At 39.4% G+C, this 25,328-nt stretch overlaps 2 protein-coding genes across 3 annotated transcripts in view; one reads left to right on the top strand and one right to left on the bottom strand.

Moving 5' to 3' along the window:
- DNAJC13 (DnaJ heat shock protein family (Hsp40) member C13) overlaps nt 1-14,254 on the bottom strand; it is a 55,122-nt gene extending 40,868 nt beyond the window's left edge. For both annotated transcript variants that reach the window (XM_064444128.1, XM_064444127.1), the window contains exons 1-6: nt 14,122-14,254; nt 7,318-7,398; nt 3,320-3,395; nt 2,668-2,817; nt 2,272-2,313; nt 967-1,167 (exon numbers count right to left, since the gene is read on the bottom strand). In XM_064444128.1, coding sequence (XP_064300198.1) covers nt 967-1,167; nt 2,272-2,313; nt 2,668-2,817; nt 3,320-3,395; nt 7,318-7,385 — 537 coding nt within the window. In that variant the 5' untranslated portion in view covers nt 7,386-7,398; nt 14,122-14,254. The remainder of the gene's footprint in view (nt 1-966; nt 1,168-2,271; nt 2,314-2,667; nt 2,818-3,319; nt 3,396-7,317; nt 7,399-14,121) is intronic.
- Nucleotides 11,910-18,364, top strand: LOC135311788 (atrophin-1-like). The gene is made up of 4 exons (XM_064441808.1): nt 11,910-11,939; nt 13,862-14,967; nt 17,559-17,648; nt 17,744-18,364. Exons 1-2 carry the CDS (start codon nt 11,910-11,912, stop codon nt 14,684-14,686), a joined length of 855 nt encoding a protein of 284 aa, XP_064297878.1. The 3' UTR covers nt 14,687-14,967; nt 17,559-17,648; nt 17,744-18,364.
- The last annotated feature ends 6,964 nt before the right edge of the window (nt 18,365-25,328 follow it).

A 25,328-nucleotide genomic window follows, 5' to 3' on the forward strand; every position in this document is an offset into this window, starting at 1 on the left:
TTGCTAAGTACAGAGTATAAAGAGAAGAGGTATTTGTTACACGAGATCCACCATTAAGTTTACATTTCCCTTTCAATTAAAAAAAAAAAATCTATAGCAGCTATTCCTAAAGGATACCCTGCTACACATTAGCATGCCATTAAAGTAAAGGGCTGCATGACCTGCCTGTCCACCCTTGGCAACAAATCCTGACAGCCTGGCAGGAGTGAGGAGCCAAAGAACCACAGTGGTAGTCCCAGCTGCTATCTGTAAGGGATGCTATTCAGCCTTGCTAGGCAAGGTTAGGGCAGCTCAGAGGATCAGTTATATATTGCTAGTTTTATGCCAGAGAAAAGCATGCTGCAGTACAAAAGATGTGGAAACCCTGATGTAGAGAGCAGAGTCCTATTTTGTTAGCAGTGACTGAGGTAGCTATAGTTACATTAGCAACCTTGAATTAATTCCTAAAGATCTATTTCAGCTGCTTGCAGTATAGTACAAGAAACCCTTTTAAGATTTCAAAACCAACATTACACTGCAGTATTTCCAAAGCAAAGCTGTTGAATATCAGATCACAGGCCTAAAAAGGAGGCATTACCAGTGATGATCTATTTCTGAATGAATCCCTCCATCAGCTAGGTAGATTAGTAACACTGCCCATCGCTTCTATAACTTTGAGAAATGTCAGGAAACTCCATGTCTACATTGCATTCATATTCACTACACAAATATAAATAACTGGATATTTTCTGCTCTGTATTTTTTAAACATGCAATAAGCAAAAAAACCTACACATTGCTCTCAAATGTTTTAACTAATTTCCTGTTGAAAAGAGGTTCTAAAACCTGTCTGCCAGCCTCATGGCTCCACAGCTGGGTCCCAAAGATGCACACATTATATGCTCAAATTATGTTGAAGGTTCATTATTAAATATGCAGCTATAAATGTCCTAAGCACCGTAGGAAGATGTTTTGTTTTAGTACTCACCAATCTACTAAATCCTCCATAGAGGATACAGAAGCCTCCCTGATAGCCAGCAATATCAACAAAGCCTTCAATGTTTCTGTAGTCATAAGAGCACAGGACTTTATTTGTTGCAGGATCAATTTGGTCAATACCTCCAGGAGTCACCTCCAGAATCACAGGTTTCCTCGTATCACTCCAGTGATGTTTATAGCAGTTATACCTCTGTAGAGAGAGCTACTTTTAGACATCTACACAACACTCCTTTACTATACAGCAATAGTTCTTATCCAATGTAGTAAGCAGAATGGGTGTAAAGTTCAAAAAAATTTTACTATTTCCCTTAATGCTCTTATCTATGTTAACAATACTATGAATCAAATGAAAGCAGCTGTCTACTTACAAGGAAGTCACAGCTTGAACAATGCATTTTGAAGAAAGAACAGCTAACCCAAAACAGCCACCACCAAAAGGGTGTAAGATTCTCTTGCTGCAGGTGGCCTACTCTAAGACTATGTGCAATGTGGTTAGACAAGGAAATAGCTGTTGTACCAGATGCTGTTATTCAGCTGATCAAGACTAAAACTAAGGTAAACCTATCACTATACTGCAAATTTTTCATCTCCTGCAGTCACATTTCATTACAAATACAGACCTACTGATATCAGCAAAATTAGAGGTCTGTTCTAAACAATATGACAAAGGAAACCCCCATATTCCAGCACTGTTACTATGCTCATCACTGAGGATATATTCCATGCAATGCTTTGTGTTACTTTAAGTACTATCTCCTGTGACCAGAAGACGTAAACCAAATACAAAGTCCCACTCTGTATATTGTCTTGCTTACTACTATATTACCAAGATTCATCTTGTCTTTAATCTGACCTACAGAAATCCTTCTAAGAAACAATATTTCCACACCAAGTGTTCAGGATGTTATGCAGAAAACTATTTAGAGTTAGAAAGTAAAATGCTGGAAGTAGATGAATCAAAGCTGCTGTTTTTCTTCTTCCTTCTTTCCAAGTAAGAACTCCATGTTGCAAAGCCCTTTATTTCAGCAGTAACATTCACAGCCTTTAAGTGTACCACCATAAGTCTCAGGGCAAGTGAGGAGAACTCAAATATTCTAGTGTTGAAAAGGTTCCCATTGCTTTTGAACAAACTCTTAAGTTTCTCCTCTCAAAGCAAGACTTCAGATCCAAATATACCAAAGCTATTTTAGGTAGTGCATATAGCACAAGCATAACATACATGAACACAATAGAAGTTTAAGTCTTTAGATCATTTCATTAAACCATACATGATCCAGACAAGCCAGACACTTACCCGTCCCGTAATTTTTCCTTCCGAGAAGTCTGTCCTGAATCTCTGTTTTTAAAAAAATTTAACCATGAATGAACGCAAATATCATAGCCAATCTACCCAGAAAGTCTACATTTAAGCTGACCCTGTTTTATGGGCCTTGAGCTAAGCCCCCTTAAAGACTCATCATTCCACCACCTTTTAATATATTCAGTATTTGCAGATTTACTCACTATTTAAGAATCATGCACTAGTCACCACAACTGAGACTAGTTCAAGTACATTAGTAGAACAGCTCAGAAGACAACCTGCTTTCCTCCTTTTTTTGTAAGGAAAGCATAGTAAGCTACCACAAATGGCAATGATAACCACATACTTACTGCTCGCTTGAAGAAAAAAAAAAAAAGAAAAACATCTTACCAGTGCCTCTGTAAGGAGTTCTGTTCTGTGCTCTGTGGAAAACTTAAGTGTTTCGGACTTCTTTCCACTCCCTTTGCGAAAAGTGAGACTAAATTCTGTTCCTTGTCCTTTTCCAACCGGAGAAATACTACAGATATCTCCATAAGGCCACTAGAAAATTGAAAGTAATTAGGTTATACCGTCAGTAATCTTAAAGCTACATCTCCTCCACTCAAAAACCCTTAGCACCTATAGTAACTGTAATGAGACAATAACTAGCATGTTCCGTGAATAGGAAGCTCAAGCTAAACCTGTCAATACTCTGCAAAGTAAGCAAGTGTCCTGACTCCCTTCAGGGACACAGCCTTACAGTGATCAAACTTATCCCCGTTCATTCAGAACAGCACACCCAAAAGCAAACTAGTACTTATTGGCCAGTAAAGACAAATTGCTGAAGAGTACAAAAACCACTGGGTATTTGTAGAATTAGGGAAGGCAACAGCAGTCTTCTGTTATGTGTGCTTCTGTAGCAGTTGCCATACCTTCTGGTTTTGCTGAAATCTTGTTGGACTAGAGAGTTTCTGAAGACTGAATGCCACTATTCACTCAGGATGGTGAGCATAAGTCAGAAATCAACTCAATCAAAATAGCCCTGTCCAAAAATGACAATTACCTGATTTGTAACTTCTAGCGTGTTGGGATTGTACGTGGTGATGGCATGGGTTCCAACTGAAAAGACTCGCTTATATCTAGAATACAGAAGTGTGTTAGTTTTTCTAGAAGTCACAAAAAAAACCCACCTTGTTGAATGGCAAAAATTATGTTAAGGAGCTACATACAAGACAGTGTTAGGAAATGGATATGGAATTTTCTTGTTGAGTTCTTAGTTTACAGTTTACCTTTACAATATGTTAAGCTCCTCTGTTCTATATATCCATAAACCCTAAATATCCGAATCATTAGCAGTGAGCTAAAGCTACGAAATTTAGAAACATGAAGTGCGAAATGGAAACCTTGCCATGGTTTCATTTCCTAGAGAGTCTTCACAGCATACCCTGAACTAACTCTACACAGAGAGACAATTTACATATTTCTGAATCAGAAAGTTTTGAAACAAACCTAACCAGAGTTTGAAACAGTAGATTATTACTAATCCCTTACTACTTGTACAAGCTTCTTGTTCTAGGGTACTTCTGCCTGGAAGCAGTCCTGTCCAGCAAGTCAAGCCAAACCTGAACAACAGCCAGTTCTATTAACTGTTCTCTGACCAAAGAAACAGGATCTGAACATGGATGCCTTTCCTGAACTTGAACCAAATAAAAATACTTTGGCTAGCTGTCCTTATTAAAACTGATTCGCTGTAGCAATTTCAGTTTCAGTTCTGGCTAAACTGTGGGTTTGCTAGGGAAAGAGCAGACGACAATCAATCAGATGGCTAACTAATCTGGATCTGTGCCATACTAGACACTGCATCAAGAAACAGGTCGTTTCTTCCCTCCTTCTCTGAATTTGTGTTACAGTCCCCTTTTCTCTCTCACTTGCCAGGTCTGCAGCACAAGCCATCATTTCTGTATAAGGTTAAACTTTTAATGAGCTTCAGATACATTCAGAGCTGCTCCCTCACGTTCTTTGACCTATCCTCCCTTTTCTCATAATAGCAAGGCTATGAGTCAATCTCAGACTTAATTCCCTACCATTTTCCATTATTATTCAAACAAACTGGTGCAAGTCCAAGCGATTCCTGGCCCAGAGCAGTTTATCTAGGAATTAAAGCAAGTCCTTACCATCTTCAAAGCTTCAAAAGATCTGTAATATTGAAGTGACCTGCCACCTTAACAATGTTTAATCTATTTGAAAAAAGTCTATTTGTTTTTCCATGTAGTTGAATTTTCCTTATTTAAGATGCATGTCAAGAGAAGTTGTAGTAATGAAGCAGAACATTCTAAGTTACTCTAGCTGCTAATACTTCCACTATATTCAGTCTGTCAAAGAATGCTTCAGTTTTTAGATCATAAGAAAATCCTTTGAACAAACCAACTGTTCCCTCTCCTCTTGTTGCAAAATTTCAGTAGGTTTCCTGTCTTTTATATGATTTACAAATAAGGCTTGTTTATGCTGTTCTAAAGAACTTAACCTTATTACAAGTAATAAAGCACTTCATTATTTGTCTACTCACTTAACACACTAAAGAGCTTCGCAGTGCTTTGTGGCAGAGTAAGGACCTGCAATGATCACATATAATGGAACACCACCTTCCAAACACTACAGCCCCTTCCTTTCCTCCAGCATTCTTAATATATGGTGTGATAAGGAACACAAGAACGAACAGATTTGCCAAGTTACCATTTCCTTTATCTCCTCTCCCTAGGCAAATTGAGAAGACCCAAGTCTTGTTGCATGAACAGAGGAGATCCAGAATTCAGTTCTTACATGTAGCCTAAACATATTCTTGTCCAGAACTACATCTTTAAATATGTATAAAAGTATTTATACCCTCCAGGCCTTGAAGACTTGACCATTAATAATCTCTCAAACTACTCTGCAGTACAGTCTAAAGCCAGGCTGTTTTGAGAAGAATTTGAAGCAAACGTCCTCTTCCCAGTAAAAAAAAAACAACAAAACAAAAAACAACCACGAACTGTTGCCTATTCACTAGTTTCTTCAAAGCACTGTAGAATTCAGAAGTTATACTCTTTCTAATCAGAATGAACCTGGTAGACAAACTGTATAACACCACACTCAAGAGAAAGTGTTCATTATTTTTACAGAAGTACAGATCAACAATGGAGCATCATCCTCTATACCACTAGAAAATACTTCAACTGCCATGCACACAGCCCATATTCAGTGAAGTGACAAGTCATATGAACAGTGATTCAGGCTCATTTAGCACTACACATTAAGTTACTGCGGTTTTCTATGTTATCCATAGATTATACCCAGAATGCACAACTATGAGCTGAGTGGACTCATATATTCAAACATAAGCTTAGTAAAAGTCATATAAGCTTCTGCTCCTACACAAAAAGTGGCAACTACTCACTAAATACTCCTTTCCCCTTCATTATGTGAAAAGTGCATTGAGTTTTAAAACTAACCCTCTGTTTTAGACTTTAGACTTAGTTTGAAGTTCTATAAAGTTTCATAATTTATCAGAAATCTACTGTCAAAGTTCAAGATCGTACTACTCTAACTTCAACAGCTTCCATCATGTAGGAACAGGCTCTTTGATGAAGGCACTGGGCAAGAGAAGCAAGCCGAGTTCTATGTATTTCATTTTCACCAAATGGCTCATATCAAACATGCACTAAGTTTGTACATATGCCACAGGAACTTCAGAGGAAGAGACCAGATACTTTATGTTGGGTGACAGAAAGATTAAGAGGGACAAACTACTCTAATATTCTACCTCACCACAGCATCTTATTTTTACTAAAGGAAGCAGTTTATTCATGCACACCCACACAAATCCAAATGCATGCATCTTAATTCAGATAAGACTAAATTTACACAAGTATTGGCTAGAACTCTAATGAGGTGAAATATAGTTTAGTATTTAGTTTTAAGTCAATCACAAAATCTGTCTTGGTAGAAGAAAGATTGTGCCCTCAGACAACTGCTCTACTCTGGACTCTGAACTACCCAGGGCTTTAATTTTTGCTTACAAAAAGGCAGGGAGCATTTTGATTAGACACTGAAGCAATCTCATGGCTCTTCAAAGCACAATTGAGAAAGATCTGTGGCTGCCACTCCTTGCAATCCCATCCTCCTTTCCTTCCCAGCATTCCCAATCTTTGATAGGAAGAATTTATGAAGTATCTATCAGTAGACAGCAAAAAAAAGCCGGTTTCAACTTACTGGTGAAACAGATTCAGACATCACCTCTCAGTATAATCATTAAGAATAAAGCAGTACTCGTGCTCCTGAGGTGCAGACAATGTACCCTCTTGGTTCTGTTGATATTTAGGTAGCAAGGAAAAGAATCCCAGTTCCACAACACTACTATGCATGTGAGAAAGAACGGGGGTAAGGATACCAAAGACAGTCCTTATGAAGCTTTAGAAAAGTATGCTTAACAGCTGACTTCACACACAGTATAACAGATACCAGTTATAATAGTTCAATGGATGGTTTTATTAGAAATTCCCTAGCTTTTGCAGACAAAAGCATCATTGAAAATTCATTTTTAGATTCAAGACCCCCATTAAGGATGAAGTTTATTTCTAGAAACAGAAGTCTTCAAATAATCTCAGTTAGTAGTTTAACAGATAATCTATTACACAACATGTTAAGTATATGTGTGGACTAGTGACCCTCATCCACTAAAGTATGCAAGACATTACTCCTCCAAGAACCTGTTCTGAGAAGAAGCACTTCCACTTTAAAATTATGCTTTATATAGTAAGTTCAAGAGACTCAGACACTGAGTAAATCAGGTGGTCCATTTCAGAGCTACACTGAAGTGTGGGAGCATGTGCAGAGGAAGGCTAAAATACATGTTTAAAGTCCAAATTGATTCTAGTGAAGGTACATTCAGTTCAGAGACTGAGCAGCAGGAGCCTTTAGTTCCATTTTCATCCATCAGCACAGGAACTATGCAGTTAAATCCAACAATGGAGGGGAGATGTGTCACACAAAACATTTAAAAAACCCAAACTCTAAACTACTTACTTTCCTCTCCATGAATGTTTTGTTGTGTAGAAACAAGCAAGATCTCTGTTTTCTCTAATTATATTCATTCTGTGCCAAGACCTGAAAACAAGAGAGACATCCGGTTAGTACTCATGATTTTCATTTAAAACCAAAGTTCACTAATCATCAATATGCTTCAAGACAAACACTTTGTTTTTAAACACTCAAGTCACTACTTTGTCAATTCCACACAAAGAATATTAGGAATCCTTATGTTTATCAAATAATGCAAGGACTAAGTTGCACAAGTTGAACATGAATTATTAGTTTCTCCACTGATTCTGTACACTAATTACTCTTTAACAGTACCTGGTTACAGCAATTTATGCCTCATTATTTGCCATATTATTGCAATCACGCAACTTTTGCTGCACCTTTGCACATTCACATTCATGTGTATTTTATGTCATCTCCAGAATGCTTAACTCCTGAAAATTGTGTAATATCAAAATGATTTCAGCACCCTGCATCCATAACTCCAGCTAAGCCAGATTCCTATTGCAATTTTTAAGTAAACAGCAGAGAAATCTGGATAAATAGAACAGATTATTTTCCAGCCTGACACAGAATTTGAAGTTGAGGAACTTATTAGCCAAGCATTGTGATTAAAGAGCTGACTAAGTACCCTTCCTGTGCTGTAAAAGTTTAAGCAATCCCACCACTAACATCCCGACATGCTTATTTCACACATGAATACCTATTCCCTGAACAGATGCAGGAATTTATTGAAACTTGCCCACAACTGCTTGACCAGATCAGTGCTTTAAGAGCTGCTAAGTTCTAAGGAATCCTGAACACTAAACACTATCTTCCAAGATCGAAAGAGACACATGTTGAGTACTTGGGAAATTAACTTCCCTTTGAGTTCACTTTGCTGTTATTACATATACAAGGGACTTATGTGGACATACTCTGATTAAGTTGCCAGAGTGAAGTGGTCACCCTCAGTTTAATGCTACAGAATTACTTTTATTTTTTAATGGGTCAGAACAGGCTTCCCTGCTCTTGATTATGGACTAGTAGTCTCTCGGGTTCACAACATTAATGTCACAGCATCCCCAAAACATCACACACTTAAGAAGCTAGTCTGCAAGAATTCATATTCATAGCTTGCCTGAAGCAATGCTGAAGTAATCCAGTCCCAGTCAGTACCCCACTAGAAGTTAGACTACATCCCCAGTTATCTTTTTATATTCAGCTGATTTGATTTGGCAAAGGAAGATTTCTCATTTTGAGATGGATGACCTGTAACATTAGCTCATTGCTAATTGCTCATTGCTAATTTCTACCCTCTACAACTTCAGGCTATTTTCTTCCTGAGCAAAGACTGTAGCAGTTATATAGTCATGAACACGAAGAATGGATAGCCTGACTGAAATGAACCCAAGAATTCCTTCCCTCAGGTGGATAACCAGCACAATCACCACTACCTATTGAAGAGAACTTGTGGTACTGCCTCTGGAAAAAGACAAAAGCAGTATTAATGTATTTCAGTGATTCAATCTTTGAGCCAAGCTTTCAGTTAATACCCCATTCACTTGTAGCAAGTTACAGTTTCTAAATCCAGTTTTTGGAAACAAAGTTTCATGAGAGGCAAGACATTCAACAGCATTATTTCTGAAGTTCTCCATTTTGCCTGGCTTAAGAACTATGTTTTATTGTTATTGCCATGAATAAGCGTCAAAACAGTACCCTGTCCAAACTACAGAGATCTTACTGTATAGTAGCACACTTTAGAGCTGATAATTTTGTTTTAAAGTTATCTTTGAGAACAAAGTGCCAGATACGCAATCTTCATACCACCATTGTTAAGCCATTTTCTTGACGGTGACTAATGTATTATAAAAATAAAATGAAAGGCTTACAACAAGACGAGCTCCACTAAGTATGGGATTACAAGGTCTATTTAACGGCAATTCCCGTTTCACCAACACCAGACTCCTCTGACCAGCTCTATTAAGTCTCACAGACCTGAACACCACCTGCTCTAGAGTATTTAAGGCAAGATGTTCTCACACTTGCCAACATCTAGTTAGTTCTACAGAACTGAGGAACACTCATTTATGAGCCACCAGTGGCTCCCATTAATTTTAATGCCAGCATCTAATTAGATTCAAGGTACTGATACATTTAGCATTGTACAAGTAGTGGAAGTGACAAATTCACTAAACTGCTTTTTTATTTAGATTAAAACTATGAAATCATTAAGCTTTGATGCTTTACTCACTCTGCTTCTGGACAGTGATTGTATCTCTCTACCACTGAGAAGACTAGTACGGAGGCAATACATGCCAAAATCTAGTGACAATTAATTCTTGTACACATTTTCCTGCAGTTTAACAGAGAACAAGGCTAACAATAGCCTAGTGTTCTGAGCCGCTGTGTTGAAGTCCAGCAAACGTTTTTCAGTTGTCTTTGATTCCACAGTAAGAGCAAGATGAAAAAAGTAGTTCATGCCAAAGACAAAGACATTTTGGAAGAAACAAAAAAGTTACCTTCCTTCACTCATTCTTAGAGCCAGTGTGGCATCACTGACCCTATATTATCTACAATGTGATACATTGTAATTTTAGTACCTAAGATAGGTACCACTGACTTTGCATAACACAGCAGGTTTGATTATTAATCAAGTTTAGCAATATTGCCAGTGTAAACTATAGCAGTCTGCTTAGTCATACCATATTAAACTCCCAAAATAACAGAACATTCTTGTTATTTTCACCTTTACCTTCTCCTCCTGTATTCAGGATACCTTTAAAAAGTTGACTGACTTGACACAAAAATTGAGTTAAATTTTTATTTCACTCCTAAAACCATCCAGGACAATAAGGCCCCAACTTTAATTATCACCTTAGTGTCCTGGGGTACCTGATAATAGAAAATGACAGCTTCAAAGGTTATTTTGAACACATGGTGGCACAGCTATTGGGTATCCCATACTCATGGCTTTCAAAGGTTTAAGACTAGAGAAACACCTAGTTTAGTTGTTGCCTCTGCTCCAGTAGAAATAGAACAAGTACTTTGGAAGTGGCAGTTTATAAACATGTTTCATCTGGTTGAGAGAAACAGCATGCTAAATACAAAGTATAGTCAAACCATCTGAGGTTCCTGCAGGCAAAACACTGCCCATGACTTGCAACTTCTTTTAAGAGCCGAGCACTCCTCCAATACCTGGATATTTTAACAAGCTTTTTCACACGGCAGAAGTTCAGCAATACCTTCCTATTTGGTTCTTGTAATACTCTAAGTAGCAGTGAAACAGCTTTTGGGGGATGAGTTGAAACCACATTTTTATGTACTGCATTTACCAGAAATAGCAACTCCTAAAATTAAAGAGTCTGAACTGCTGCCAGGACAACCCCCTGCTTCAGAGTTTAAGCTACATGAATAGGTGTATTACACAAGCTGTCTTCAACTTGTGTATACTTTCCACTTTTCCAGGATTTCACATTCTTCAGACAAAATTACCATCTGGGAAAACAATCTATTTCAAGAAACAGAGACAATTCACTCTCAAACTAACACTTGAGGATTTAGAAACAAAGCTGTGACCTTGCAGGCATCAAAGCAATAGGCATAGCTGTAATTACACATAAATATCCCTCAGTTTAAATAAAGTCAGAAGTTTGGACATGGGCTCAAAGTTTACTGCAGAAATTCAGACTGACTTTTTTTCCCTGATCATATTATACCTCTACTATTACAAAGCTTCCACATCTTTATGTGAAAGTTTAACTTATGTCCTTCGAAGACCCAAACAGGATTATTATTATATTCCACTGGAAGGAGGAAGAGGAGAAGTGATGTTGAGAACCTGAGAATTCTTTTCAAAAATTTATTCCAGCAAGGCTAATACACAAAGTAAAGTTCCTGGAGTTCATATTACATAGGGACAGATACTCACACCAAGCTCAAGTGTGACTTTCCTGAGAGAGAGGGAAGACATAAAAAAAGGATAAAAACAGAGACCAGTTGGAAAGAAATGAGAGCAAGGCACTGAAAAAAACCAAAGGTTCTGTAATCTGTGGTTCTACATACCTACCTTTTAGCTTAAAGGTTTGGAGCCTGATTTCCAGTCATCTACTTATCTGCAGCTTTAAAGGCACTATTTAAATATATTAGTTTTTCTGCATTGAAATATTTTACCTGTCTAGGTTTCATCTGCCTCTCTCACTGCTGTGTGTGCTAACTGGCAGAGTTTTTCCCTCTTCCTTAAAAAGTACCCTGCTCTTAAAATACTACAGCCTAATTAGCTGTGGAAACTGAGATTTCTTAATCTGTTGTGCAGGAACTCACAGCTCTTTTTGTAAGGGGAGAGAGATGAGACCCACCAGATCCTATAAAGAGCATTACTGCAGCCTGCCTCAGTGATAGCAGCATCACCATCTTCAGTGGTCCAGGATGCAAACTAGCTGAGAATTTCAACCTTACTGCTACCAGAAATGATGGTGGCAACATTAGTGTCCATCCTCCAGGTGACTGTTCCCATTCCTGAGGACCAGTGCCGAAGATAACCAGAATCTCCCACATGTTTTTTTCTTTTCCATCTACATTAGCTTTCTGCTGTATCAATGAACCAGTCTGATTCACCAGCTAGATGGGTGAGTATCAGAACAAATGGGTTTACTTACTAATGGAAGGAGGAAAAAAGTGCTCATTTCAGTCATAGTTTTGCCATCCTGTCATACTTTGTCAGAATATTGCTCTATTTTAAGTTTTATTAGTGAGGTAGGAAAATTGTTAAGGGTCGGTTTTTTCTGTGTAAGAATAGGGTTTTTTGCAAGCAATTTGAGATGTTAAACAGCTGAAGGTTAACACTTCAAGATATGGTTGAATGCCAGATGAAGAATTATTTTATTAAGTCAGTAAGCTTCACTTACTGAGCTTCAAACACAAGTTAAAAGCAAAGTCACCTGCTCAGTCTGAAACACAGATCTAGCCCTTAAGACCAATCCCAGCCTATTACTTAAAATCTGGAAATACACAGTGATTCAGCCCCTCAGGACAAATACATGTTTGGAAACTATGAAAAATACCCCATGACACCCAGAGGAGCAAGCAGTACATTTGAAATAAATATTTTCTGAAATTTATTCCAGCAAGGCTGAGATACAAGGTAAAGTTCCTGGAAAGTCTACACTACACAGACAGATACTCAGCTCTGAGTCTCTAAACACTTAGAAATTTATTGCAAGTGGAAAAAACTGTCAGTAGTAATGGAAAAGAGTCAGTAATTTCTGGTTAAGTGTTCTGGCACTTGGCTGCCTATAGCAGGCAGGAATTAGACCAGGTTGCATATCTAGAAACTGAAGTAGGCTAGAGCCAAGCATAGTTTTTACATCTAGAATACTGGTCCTGTTAACTTCAACTAAGCCAGGGCAGACTGAACAGAATCTTCTTAATTCAAAGATAAAACTTGACTCACTAGCAGTCCCTTCAACAGCCTTCCTCCTTTTCTAGATATCTTACTACATGCAAACAGGCTATGTAGACAATCAAGAGGAAAAGGCTTTAATTTCAAAGAACTTAAGTTCTAAAACAAAGAATATTTTCTGAATACAGTATTATTTAATCATTGCTAAGTAACAGGAAATGAAGCAACTATCTACTCAACTTCATCTACTCAGGCTCACTGCCATAGACCATGTTTGTAAAAGAGCACAGGGAAAATACATTTCAGATCACATTAACTTCAAAAGCAGCCACCGAGTGGAGAATGAGTGCATTAATATGAATACTCCAAATAAACTTACATGCCTATGTTCCGCCCCCCCCCCCCCACCCTCAAACATTCCCTTGGCTTGAGAGCACTAAGCTGAAAACAAAACAAAAAACCTCTCCCCGAAAACCGACACACTGAGGCAACATTTTTATGGCCCAGAGCTTGGCCTTCAGTAGAGACACAGCTATCAAGGTGCAAGCTCCACACCACCTGACAGGAAAAATCTATCCCCAAAGTCTGTTGGCAGCTCACTGCAGACAGAAAACCATTTAGCATGCCTACTTGATTTGACTTTCAGAAAACAAAAAGCAAATGAACAGCATCCATTGAACAAACTAAAAAACTTAGAAAAATAAGCACATTAAGGGTAGATTTTTCTGAAAGATACACTTCGTTCCGCTCATGCTCTTCAGGCATTCTATTACCACTCAAAACCAAAATAAAATCTCATCTCTCTGAGAGCAAGTCTCCTCCTCATCTCTCCCACTCTCCATAAATTATTTCCCAAAGCATCTCATGATGGATATATTTTGATCTGAGGCCAGGAGGAGAAAAATAATGTATATTTTCTTAATGGACACGCTAGCACTCATCTAGGAAAGAGGACAAATTCTGCCCCGCGGCTACAAAAGCTGCGCCAGGTGCAAGCACGTTCAGTGAAGCACCAAGCAGGCTGAAGCTAGAGGAAAAAAAAGCCCAGCTTCTCCTCTGCTGGCAGATACAGGACGAGAACGGCTTGCAACCAACCAGGAACAGCACCTGGGGCTCAGGGCGGCCCGGGCAGGCTGATCATCGCCCCAGGCCACGGGCACCCCCGGCGCCCGCCCCTCACCCCTCCGCGGCCGGGGCAAGCGCCTGCCCCCCGGGCGGCGGAGGGCGCTGCCGCCGGCCCTGCTCCGCTCCCTCACAGCCACGGCGGCCGGGCGCGCTCCGCACCCGCACGGCCTCCAGCAGCGCCTCGGCGCCAAACAGCCCGGCCCGGGGCTGTGGAGGGAGGCAGGGGCGGCCGCCGCCGCCGCCACCTCCTCCTCCTCCTCATCTCCCCCGCCGCTGAGATTTACCTGGCCGGGGAGCCTGCGCTGCCCGGACCTGCCCCCACCAGCACTGCGCTTCCCGACGCTGCCGGCGACAAGGGTGAAGGGCCACCGAGCCGGAGCCCTCGCCCCTCACCCTCCACCTGGCCAGGCGGCAGCCGCTACACCTCTCCAGCTCCCTCAGAGCCTGGCGCTGGAGGCCGCCATCTTAGCTCCGGCAGCAAGACCGCCCTCTCCACGCAGCCGCCGTCAAGCCCGGGGCCGTCACGGGACGCGGTCAGCTGATATACGGCTTCCCTCCCCCACCTCCCGCTGCCGCGCCGGCACGCGGAGCCGCCTCCCCTTCGTCCTCCCGCCCGTTGCCTCCTCCTCCTCCTCCTCCTCCTCCTCCTCCTCCTCCTCCTCCTCCTCCTCCTCCTCCTCCTCCGCCCTGCCCTGCCGGGAACGGGAGGGGGGCGCGCAGGGTGGCTCCATGCGCAAAGCCGCTGGGGTGCAAAGTCCCCCCCTCCCTTCCCCGTCACCTCAGGCCTTGGGGGGCGGCGGGCTCGGAGGAGAGGGTGAGGGGGAAGGTTGCGGCTGCGGGGCTGGGTGAGGCGGGTTGGGGCGGGCGGGGGGTTGCCCGGCGCCGCTCGTTTTTGTGCTCTGTTCTCTTTTAACAGAGTTTAGCCTGCTGGTTTAGACTAGATCAACTAGTTTGGGGCTAGTTGGTAGTTTCCCAAGTGGCCAGCTCCTGGAGTCTTGTGGCTCTGTGAGTTTGTGGATGTGGACAGCTGCGACACTGCCGGTTTCCCGCTCCTTCAGCATCCCGGTACTGCATTTATGAGGCTTGGTACTGGTTTCATGCTCATCACAGAAGTATGTAGCAAACGAGAGGTGTGTTAATTATATACAAAATAAAATGTAACTAACCTCAAGTCTCCTCCTTGAGGATATACATCATCAAGCCACAAAAACTCAGAAACCAAAGTACACTTTTAATTATGCATATTATTAGTGTGATTATAAAAATAACATTAAATCCCATATTAATGTTGCTGAACCACTGATCTATGTGGTTGGCTAACCACCCTCAAAAGTTGTTACATGACTCTCAAGCTCTCCGTCAACTTCCCATATTCTGTACCAGACATAAGATTTCCCAAAGATGTTGTAAACTACAGCAGCATTATAACAGCTTGCCATGGTCTCCTTAAAATGACTAAAGATTGATGTAAATATTTTGAAATATGACTCACATTAGAACACGTGAGCTTACCTTTAAAATAGTGTTCTTAAAGTCTGCAGACGAAGAGGGAATTGAGGAACAACTGGAACTAATTATCCTGGAGAAAAAATATGATTAAAATCACAGGCAGTATATTGCTATTTTTTAATATCCTTTTCATTGTCATATAAACTATCCTTCATGTCTTATATTTTACATAAGATATTTAAATACTAATAAGTCATTCTTTTGATAACTCTAGTCCTCTGAATCTGGGGCACAGTGGTAAAATAGCACTAATGGGAAAATAACAGTACTCAGGGGAAGCTGATAAATTACTTTTGGTCACAGAACTTTGAGGGGGAAAAAGATTTAATATTTTATTAACATACTAGGAATTGCAGAAATCTAATTTCAGAGGGAGGTGATATGATTCAGGAGAGTTTCTTTGGCTGAGTGCATGGAAGAGTTTTTGGAGGGATTTTTTTCCTGTTCTTGTTGATTAGTTGGCTTGGAGGATTTTTTATTCAGGGGGGTTGTATTTTGTGTTAGTACATTTTTTGTGTTGTTACTATAGGGAGGTAAAACACAGCTAGTAAAGCCACCGCTTGTTAGATATTTATTACCTGAGACCAAAGAGTGACATTTGTATAAAGAAATTGGTGTAACAAACTAGGAATCAATATTTTCATAGCCAGCATATTTATTCAGCTCAAGCTAGTATTTCAGTAATAAACTATGTGTTTACCTATCTATTTTCCTTTATACACTGTCTCTGGTTTTGGACATACTTTTGTGTGAGTAGTGATGTTAACTTTGGCTAGAATGCAGAGGAATGATAGAAGGAAAGGAGGATACAGATTAAGAGTGAGAAAATATGAGAGAAAGGAATAATAATTTTGAAATTATTCAGAGAAAAAGCAAACAAGAAGTATGTTTGGCAGTTCAGGCAGGAAGTTATGGAAGTGATATTTTGCAACTTGGTAACATACCTTTCAAAAATTAAGGTAGATCAGGATTTCATAGCTGTTTAATTGTAAAGCATGGGTGAAAATATAATTGTGTGCAGACAACTGCATTCTAGTTTTCTTGGTCATTTTTTTCTTGTGAGATGATACTACTGGATATTTTTAGAGATATGGCTTTGTTTTTCCATTTACCTAAAGGTTTGTGGAAAGCCTGGAATACAAAAATGGTGGTTTTAACACCATCTTCCAATTTTAGGGTTTACAATCTTATTATTAAACGTTATTAAAAAGAAAGTGAAGAAAATCCTCACTCCATTAACGTCAATGGCAGTTTTATTATTAGCTGTGACACAGGTAGTGTGTCACCCTTAGTTTTCCCAGTCACAGAGTCAGGAGCCATATTAGAACCATTCTCATTATTAAAGTAAGAAGAACAAAGCACAGTTTTGATGCCTTCCTGAAAGATAAAATGCTAAGTTGCTTCAATCCACTTTGGCAAAATGAACTCGTCTTCATTACTTCTAGACCTTTCCTCTGAAGAAGTACTTCAAATGTCAATCTGACCTTGTCAGTTTAAACACTGTGATTTGAAAAAGAGTTCAGGCCACCTCCAATGTAGAGAACAAGGTCTCTCCTTACCATGCAGTTATTGAAATCTGGAAGGAATGAGGAGTTCCAGTCCACTACTAAATAATTAACACTCTACTGGACTATTTCTGTGTTCAGCACCTAATCTGAACGCTGTGGTTTAGGATGGCTGAATTCTTCAAGCATGCTACAGTACAGATACAGTAGAGAGCCAATGCTAGGATTCTTTGCAGCAACAGTAAGTACGATGATTGTAAATACAACCTATAATAGAGGAACTCCTATTATTTTTTAAAACAAAAGTATTGTGGTCTATAGCAATAACAAAGAACAAGTTTCTCCCCAGCCTGCATGCAGTGAGCAAAGGACAAATTCACTCCCTTTCCCAGTACTGTCTCTAATGATGGGACAGAATTTTGTCAGTGTTCTGGAGAAAGGAGAGATTCCTCCACCCTTCCTTGTCTTACAAGAAAATAAGTTCCTAGCAGAATTGGGAATAGTTACTTCACCTTCTTACTCACAACGTATTTACAGTGTAGGAGGGTGCAGGACCATCTTCTCTGAGACCAGCTACTGTTTTTCTGCTATAAAGTGATGGGGATCTGTCCAGTCTTCTTAAAGATTGTATCTAAGTGGTACACCACAGCTTAGTATAAATTTAGGATAATATAGAGGGGAATATGCTTAATAATTGTATTTTTTAGGTCGCCAAATAACAATAATATTTTGATGCCTAATTATAGAACTCGGCTGGCAGGTGATAACAGAAAGATTTTCAAAGGGACAAGGAGGAGGTAAGTGTACAAGTCCCACCTGAAGCCAAGAAAGTAAGATGCCTTTGAAAACCTCTCTCATGAATCTTGTCACTTTTACTCCTAATTTGTTGCAGGTGCCAAAATACAGGTTACACAGAGGACCTTCTGGGGATCAAACCGACATTACTGGATCAGTCTTTGTTCTGCTCTTTGTTATCCCAAAGGTGCATTAAGACTATGCTGACAATTTGCCAGCAGTTCAAAGCTCACATCAAGTTTTTAGGTATCTTGACACATTTTGTCTAAGAATAAATGCAGATAATATTGATAATTTATCTTCTCTGGGAGATTAATTAAAAAGTAACTTCTGGATGCTCCCTTTTAATAATTCTATATTTCCTGATAGACTCATTAAATGGTAACTTGTTTGTTATCTCAGCTAATAGCTTGATAATAACTGCAGCCTAAGCTAATTAGCTTCATGATACTGTTACCGAATTTTGTTGAATTATTAATAAGGAGCGTCTTCAACACAGTGATTCATGCTGAACTCTATTCATATTCGTAGCATTCCTTTTGGCTACAATAAGCCCTTCTCTTCGGACAATCCTTCCATTTCAGCATTGGCATATATGCAGTAAATACTGCCGTATTAACTTCCCTGTATAACTCGGTCCTTTTGGTGTATCTTGTGAAGATAATCTACAGATTGTCTTTCAACTCTTTTACTTTTCAATAAATAGGTTTCAATATTAGCTGCAATCCAGCCTTAGTAGTTTATGTGCGTACATCTGGCCTAAGTACAGTGAATGTAATAGATTTACTTAATACCTCAGATGTCATTCATAGTACAATGAGTCTTTTCATGGACCTTAATAGCAATGGACAATGACATAACAATTATCAACAGAATTATGTTGTTTAAAAATGTGTGGTTACATTTTTTCAAAGGAAAAAGTATAGGAGAAATACCTTGTTTCTTGCATGTAAAAGAAAACAGCAACTGTTTCCTAACTACCTTGTCTTTTGACTGCATTTAGCCAGGTTGCGTACATCCAAAAAAACTCTGTTCACACATGTTCGGTAGAAACCTTGATAAAATATGACAATGACAATTTCCAAATAATTAATTCATCCTGAGGATGCTTCATCTTAGTATTGCAAGCCTGCTTAAGATAAACTGCTCTTTTAAATATCTGGCTCTTGTGGATCATTTTGTGATAGAAGGTACTGAAGATGTCCCAGTCTTTTTGTCTTCTTTCTCTTGAGACACAGTCCATGCAGTGGAATGGCCTAAAACATAGAGAGGTATTGAAGAAGGAGTGAGTAGACTGTGAGAAAGGCAAGGGGAAGAAGAATGCAGAGCATAAGAAAGAAAGACTGGAACAGGAGAGCAGGTGCTAGTTGAGGCCAATGTGGTAGGAGTGGGTTTTGTATGTAGGAATCACAGGATGGGTAAGGATCTTGGAATAGCTGAGAGGGGAGGAGTGGTGGGTTAGCATCAACAGGCTATATCTGAGAACTGGGAGGATAGGAAAGCTGTGAGGCTACGATTTTGGAAAATCTGAAGAAAATAGACTATGAATGGAAGAAGCACTTATGTAGGGAGAAGAGGACTTTTTCTCAAGAAGGCTGGTACAGACAACCCATAGAAGAGTGGAAGTAAAAGGAGAAGAGTATGGAGAGAAACGCCTAGATCTGGCATAGGGAAACACTGTTAATGATAAAAGTAGCTGAGTACTTTCTGAGTACATTCCGAGTACACTGGGAACGGCTAGGGAAGGAGACAGGGACTGAGCTGAGGAATACTGTGAGGAGTAGAAGCTGAGTCAACACAGGATGCTAGGAAGATTCAAATGTAGAAGCAAGGAGAGGCAGAAAGGGCTTAGCAGAGCAACAGGCTGAAAAAGGCAGGGGAAAAGGAGCAGCACCCACAATAGTCCACTAAAGCAGAAACCATGGTTTCTCCAGGGTGACTCCAGCTGAGAAACCTAATGCCCAAATTTAGTTAACATCCTCTCTAGTGGCTGGCAACTTAATTCTGTTGCTAGTTACTGTTAATTCTCTTGTCAGAGATCTGTGTTGCAGATCCAGATGTGGTATATGATATAATCCCACATCATAATTATGTGGATTTTTAAAATAAACTTAGGGAATTACACATCTACACACATAAACAGCTATGTAATATTGACACTATAAAACCAAAAAACTTTAAGAATTAGAAAATTCCAGAAGACTATTTGCCTTTGCAAATAGTTGCATGCTTACTTACCATTTTTTTTCTATGGGAACCTTGCTTTATTCACTCCACAAAATGAAAGGACTCATTGAATCAATGTGTATGCGATACTGTGTTCTATCCACATTGCACAGCTTGCCAGCCCAAGATTTACTTAGTGTATGCTATACGAACACTATTCTTCAAGCTCCAGATTTATAAATTTCCATATTGACATTTCTGTGACATTTCTTTAGTACATTCTCTGAGTGCTTCAGGATCGTGAACTAATTTATTTTCACAACATCCTTCTGCTTCTAATATTTGACTGGTTGAAAGCACATTAATGTTTCTTTTTCTGCATATTCTAGTGTATAATTGCCAGGTATCCTAGCACAGTCTTTAAAAATCATGTACGTCTTAGCAAAACCACTCCCCCTGTAAAAATGCAAAAATATTTGATTCTCTCCCTGTCTCTTTTTATGGACAGTAGAACCAAAACAGATTATAGTGTACATTGCAGGCTTATTCAATGTATTGATCTATGTGACACCATGTCATGCTATGTTTTACATGCTTTACATATTTGAGAACATGCTCCTACCTTATGAAATTCAAACACTTAAGACTCTAAATTGTCAATTTCTTTTTCAGTTTATCTGTTTTAACACAAATCTGTTTGATTTGTGTGGAAAAGACTAAGTTAAATTTAAACACTGGCTCAGGAATAGGAATGCTACTAACCGGAGAAACTGGAGGTTGACAGAGTGGCCAAGATTTATGTTCAGCAATTAAGGTAACAAAAAAGAAGAAACTGCTTCCAAAAAAGTGGCTTTGAACACCATTCAAAATTTTTCAGAGGGAGAGTAAATTAGTGGGACAGTAGGAAAATTCAGGCAGAGGGATTTTTTGATAGAGCTACTCAGGGAATCACAGTGAGATTCCTCAGATGTGTCTATAGCTGCAGGGCCTTCCAGGTATTTACATTTGGTCATTCAAACCAAAAGGACCTCTGAAAACCAAGCAACAGGTTCTCTGCTTAGGCACTACAGTTTTCATCAGTGAGAGTTATGAGGGAGTCACTTATATATGCTTGACTCCCCACTGCAGACTGTACAGCATATAGAGGAAAAGTAAGTACTAATCCTCTGATTCCCCAGCCTGGAGTTAAATCCCAGAATTAGAAATGAGAGTGTGATTGTAATGCCCAGTGAATGTAATTGTGAACAGAGCAACAAACAGGAATTACTAGTCTTGCCCACAGTGCTTCAGAGATTCCAAAAATTCTTACTCGGCTGCTCTCTCTCCTGATCCATTTTTACCATGGAAAATTGAAAATTAACGGTAGTGTCTTTTCTTTCACATCACTTCAGTCAGAATGCTTAAAAATCATCAGTGGTATTTTAGACTATATTACCACATGTAGCTTTATGTCTTGATGTAACTTCCCACTATGAAGGATGGCACGCAAGGCCACCCTGTTCCTGCATGGCAGAGCTGGCGTGTCACACACTGATGGTGCCAGGTACATCTGATATAATTGCTACTTACACCTGGAACTCCTGATGAAGCCAGAAAAAGCCTTGATCCTGGGAGGTGTTTCAAGTGAGTTGTGCCTCCTCCTTGATGCAGACAGATCTCAGATCTGAAAGGTGGTGCACAATTACCCTAGAGTCCTTAACTCTGAATCTCCAGATAACTCACAACCTTATGGAGACTCTCCTCTTCCCTCCGACAACTTTCAGAACTTGATTTCAGTGAAGTGTGAGATTTGTCCTTCAGAAGTACTGGCTAAAATGAGAGTTGGGACTTGACATGGAAAAAATACAATATTTCTTTTTAGAAATTAAGCATCAGAATACAAACTGCTAGGAAAAAAAAATACTAAGAATGCCTCACTAGGCAGGCTTTCTGAACATTTCCAGACTATATTTTTATTCAATCCATGGTTTGGGACCTCTCTAATTAGGACAAAATCTCCCCATCTGTGACAGTGGATCACGTAGAGACTGACACGGGGAATCAGTTTGCATTCTGATCCTTCTGTATATTACAGTCGTTACAGCATGCTTGTGTTGTGATTTTGGCATAATGCCGTGTCACTCTTCTAAATCAAAATCTAGGGTAATGTCACATATCTTCAAATAAGTAAATCTGGTATTAAGATGTTAAACCCTCCTGCCATCTCAGACCTGTTGGATAGGCCAAAGTCTGTAGGTCAGGACAGGCAGCTACCAAGCCTCCTTGGTACTACAGGGCCAACAAGCTCTAGCTGGCCCACAAGTCAACAACTTCCTTGTCCCTATAGCACCAAGGAGCAAGCAGGATCTAGACAAACAGAGGTGAGTGGCAGCTGTCTTTTGGGTAGCGCACTGACGAAGCTCTTTGCTGAACCATGGACCAGATCATCCAGCTTGGCAGGAAAAGGCAGCAGATTGAGAAATGGGTCGTCTGGGACATTGTGTTTGGCACATGAATTATTGCTAGTGCTCATGCAAATGATGACACAGTGGAGCCCATGGAGCAAAATGGCAGGGTTGAACCTGCAGAGGTGGGCTCACTGGTATTCCCTAGAGACATACGTTCTCGCCCTCATTGTGCACAGGCAAGAGGTCTGGTCATTCATGTGATGAATGTATTAAGCTCACTGTGCAACACTGGTGATCACTAGTGCTGGTCTGAACAAGGGTGGGGAATGTCACTGGGCTACACACCCTGTCCTTGGAAGAAGGCTCAGAGGAGGTAGGCACAGGTGATATGCTTATGAAGCTCATGTTATGAGCTATTTACAGTGGTAATCGGATTACATCCATGGTAATAACAGAAGGAGAGTGTAGGATTATACTGCAATAATGCTAAACTCCTGTACTGCAAACTGTAGACATAGAAAAGATAATAGTTTGCCTTTCCCGTCTTATTGAATGACATCTACATTGTAAGAAAGCCAGACACAGTGAGTCATAAAAAGAGCATCCATCAGCATAATTTTCAGGCTCTTTCCCTTTTTATGTAATAAGGAGAAGCAGGACCAGAAATTTCTGTTTTCTTTTGGGTTGGTAGATTTTTTTTTTCTTTACAGTTTCACCTTAATTTTCCTCATGTTCTTGCTGGTTTTGGTTTTCTTGTTGTGACTGAATCACTGAGCCTGTTACCAATTTCTTGGTATTGCAGAGATACCAGCATTTCAGCTTTCAGAAGCGTTGCTTCTGATGACGAAGAAGTATTTTGCCATTAATGTCCTTAAAATTGTTTGTAATCAGATCACTGGGTCATTTGGCCGAATTAATGGAAACAGAAGTGTATGAATCTGAGAATGCACAACAAGCAAGGCAGAAATGCACACAGTAAGTTGAAACTACCATTAGCATCCATTTCAGGCAGTATATTATCCATATTATCTTCCCACTCCTTTTGCTTTGCTTTGACATAGATCGTGATCATCAAATACTATATAAGGCATGTGCCGTTGTTTTTAAGTATAAGCATATGGATACTTACGTAATCTTATTTAGCGCTAGTTTGTAATGGTACTATCAGTGCTTGGGGTTTTGGCCAAATTTCCCTGAACTTCTGCTGTCCCATTTTTAAAGTAAGGCAGAGAGGTGTGTAAGAAAAGAAACTTGAATATATCCGTATTTACACCTCTCTATTTCTGGAAAATATTTAATTTTTATTGTATTATACTAATAAAACAGTTTTGGATTATTATATTAATGAATTAGTTTTTTGATAAATTACTTAACAGTGAATTGAAATTAGCTAGTATGCTTGTTTAATTGTTTGGCCAGCAAGTAAATGCTATCCACTTGAGAGGAGGGCAGACTGAGATGTTTAAAAATACTTGAACTGTCCCCCAATTGAGGTGATGTTATAGCAGCCATGAAAAGGAATGTGTTCCCTATCATACGAGTGCTAAATTCTTTTATTTCTGCTCTTGGTCCAAATTCCATGTTGCCAATTCATTGTTCATTATTTCTCTTCCACTATTGGAGTGTTAAAAATAAAATTAATGAATGTATAAACCAATTTCATTCAAAAGCTAAGGGTTTTTACTGATACTTTTTCCTCACAATCTGCAAAATAAGTGCTTTGTTACAAAAAGGCGCTGAGCATGTTCAAATGGAATCTTTTATGAAGAGGTAATTATTTACATAACACCAGATATGCTGATTTAATTACTTCCAATTTGAATCGCATGATCTGAAGCGACTTGACCCTTACAGGAAAACTTTTCTATGAGCAAGTTAAGACTGAAGCCAAGATAGGTGTAGAATATAGTCTGTACAGAAATAGCCTAAAACTGAATTGTTAGTTTATTGCATTTGAATAAACTAAGCATTTTGGTAGTCATTAAGAGAAACTGAAGTATTTTATTTATTTATTTTCTGCTCTTTTCTTATGTAAAAGTGACTAGGAATTATGTCTTTGAATATAACTTCCTTTTCTCTCTGACAGTGCTTAGAGATCTGCTGCACTCAGTTTTTTAGGAACACTAATACAGCTTTTGGCAGAAGCACAGAGTGATGACTCAGCACTTGGCAGAAAAAAGACAAACCGTTTGCTTGTGGTCCTAAATTTATTTTAGTTCAGCCAGTAAACAGGGGCACAGCATAGGCTTTGCTGATTAAAAGCAAAACTAACAAAACTGAAGCTGGGTTTGACAGTGTTCCAACTTGTAACAAGCTCATTGCATGGGACTGACTTTCGTTTTACTTTCAGCTCCTGATAGCTATTGGCTTCAGCCACCCAAATGAAGAATATTACTGTTTCATTGTGATTTGGTTTGGGTTTTTTTTCCCCAGGAGGAATTTGTTTCCTCCTCTCTAGTTCCTAGAAAGTCTTAATACCCCTGCCCAAAATTTTAAGATGCTTGCATCTTACCAGTTCTTTGTTTCACTGCTCATGCCTTTATCATCTAGGAGGACCTAGGTCTGCAAGCCTTTGCTTATGCAAGTAGTCTCAGTGTGAGCAATCAGAGTCAATGGAACTATGCATGTGTGATGTCTAATCACACAGGTGAGGATTTCCAGGAGGTGGCTGCGAGTATATTGCATAGCTTCACATTCCCTTGGCTCCTTTTGTCTCATATATACTCATGTGCCACTTCTTCATGTGTTGTCTGAATGTACTTCAGGCAGCATTGCGCTGTACTACAAAAGGCAACACAAGGTTAGTAATCAGTTTCTTATCATTAACTTCAGCTACCTCAAGGAATGCCTTTTTAAACGTGATTACTACTATTAAAAGCAATATAAATTTGTTACAACAGTTAACTTGATTTCAATATATAATAATATTCAATAGTTACACTAGTACAAAATCTTGAAGGAAAACTTGGAGGTGGGAATTTCCTTGCCATGAAACATTTCTCAAATTACTATAGTCTTACTTAATAGTTTGTGGTTTTTAGAATTTTTATGTTCTAGCTTTTCCCCAAATTAGAAAACTACAAAGTTGCAAGCTTGCTAGGCCTGAAAAATCCATTTCTTAAATCAGTG

This window comes from Phalacrocorax carbo, chromosome 2, assembly GCF_963921805.1.
Source record: "Phalacrocorax carbo chromosome 2, bPhaCar2.1, whole genome shotgun sequence".
Lineage (NCBI taxonomy): Eukaryota > Metazoa > Chordata > Aves > Suliformes > Phalacrocoracidae > Phalacrocorax > Phalacrocorax carbo.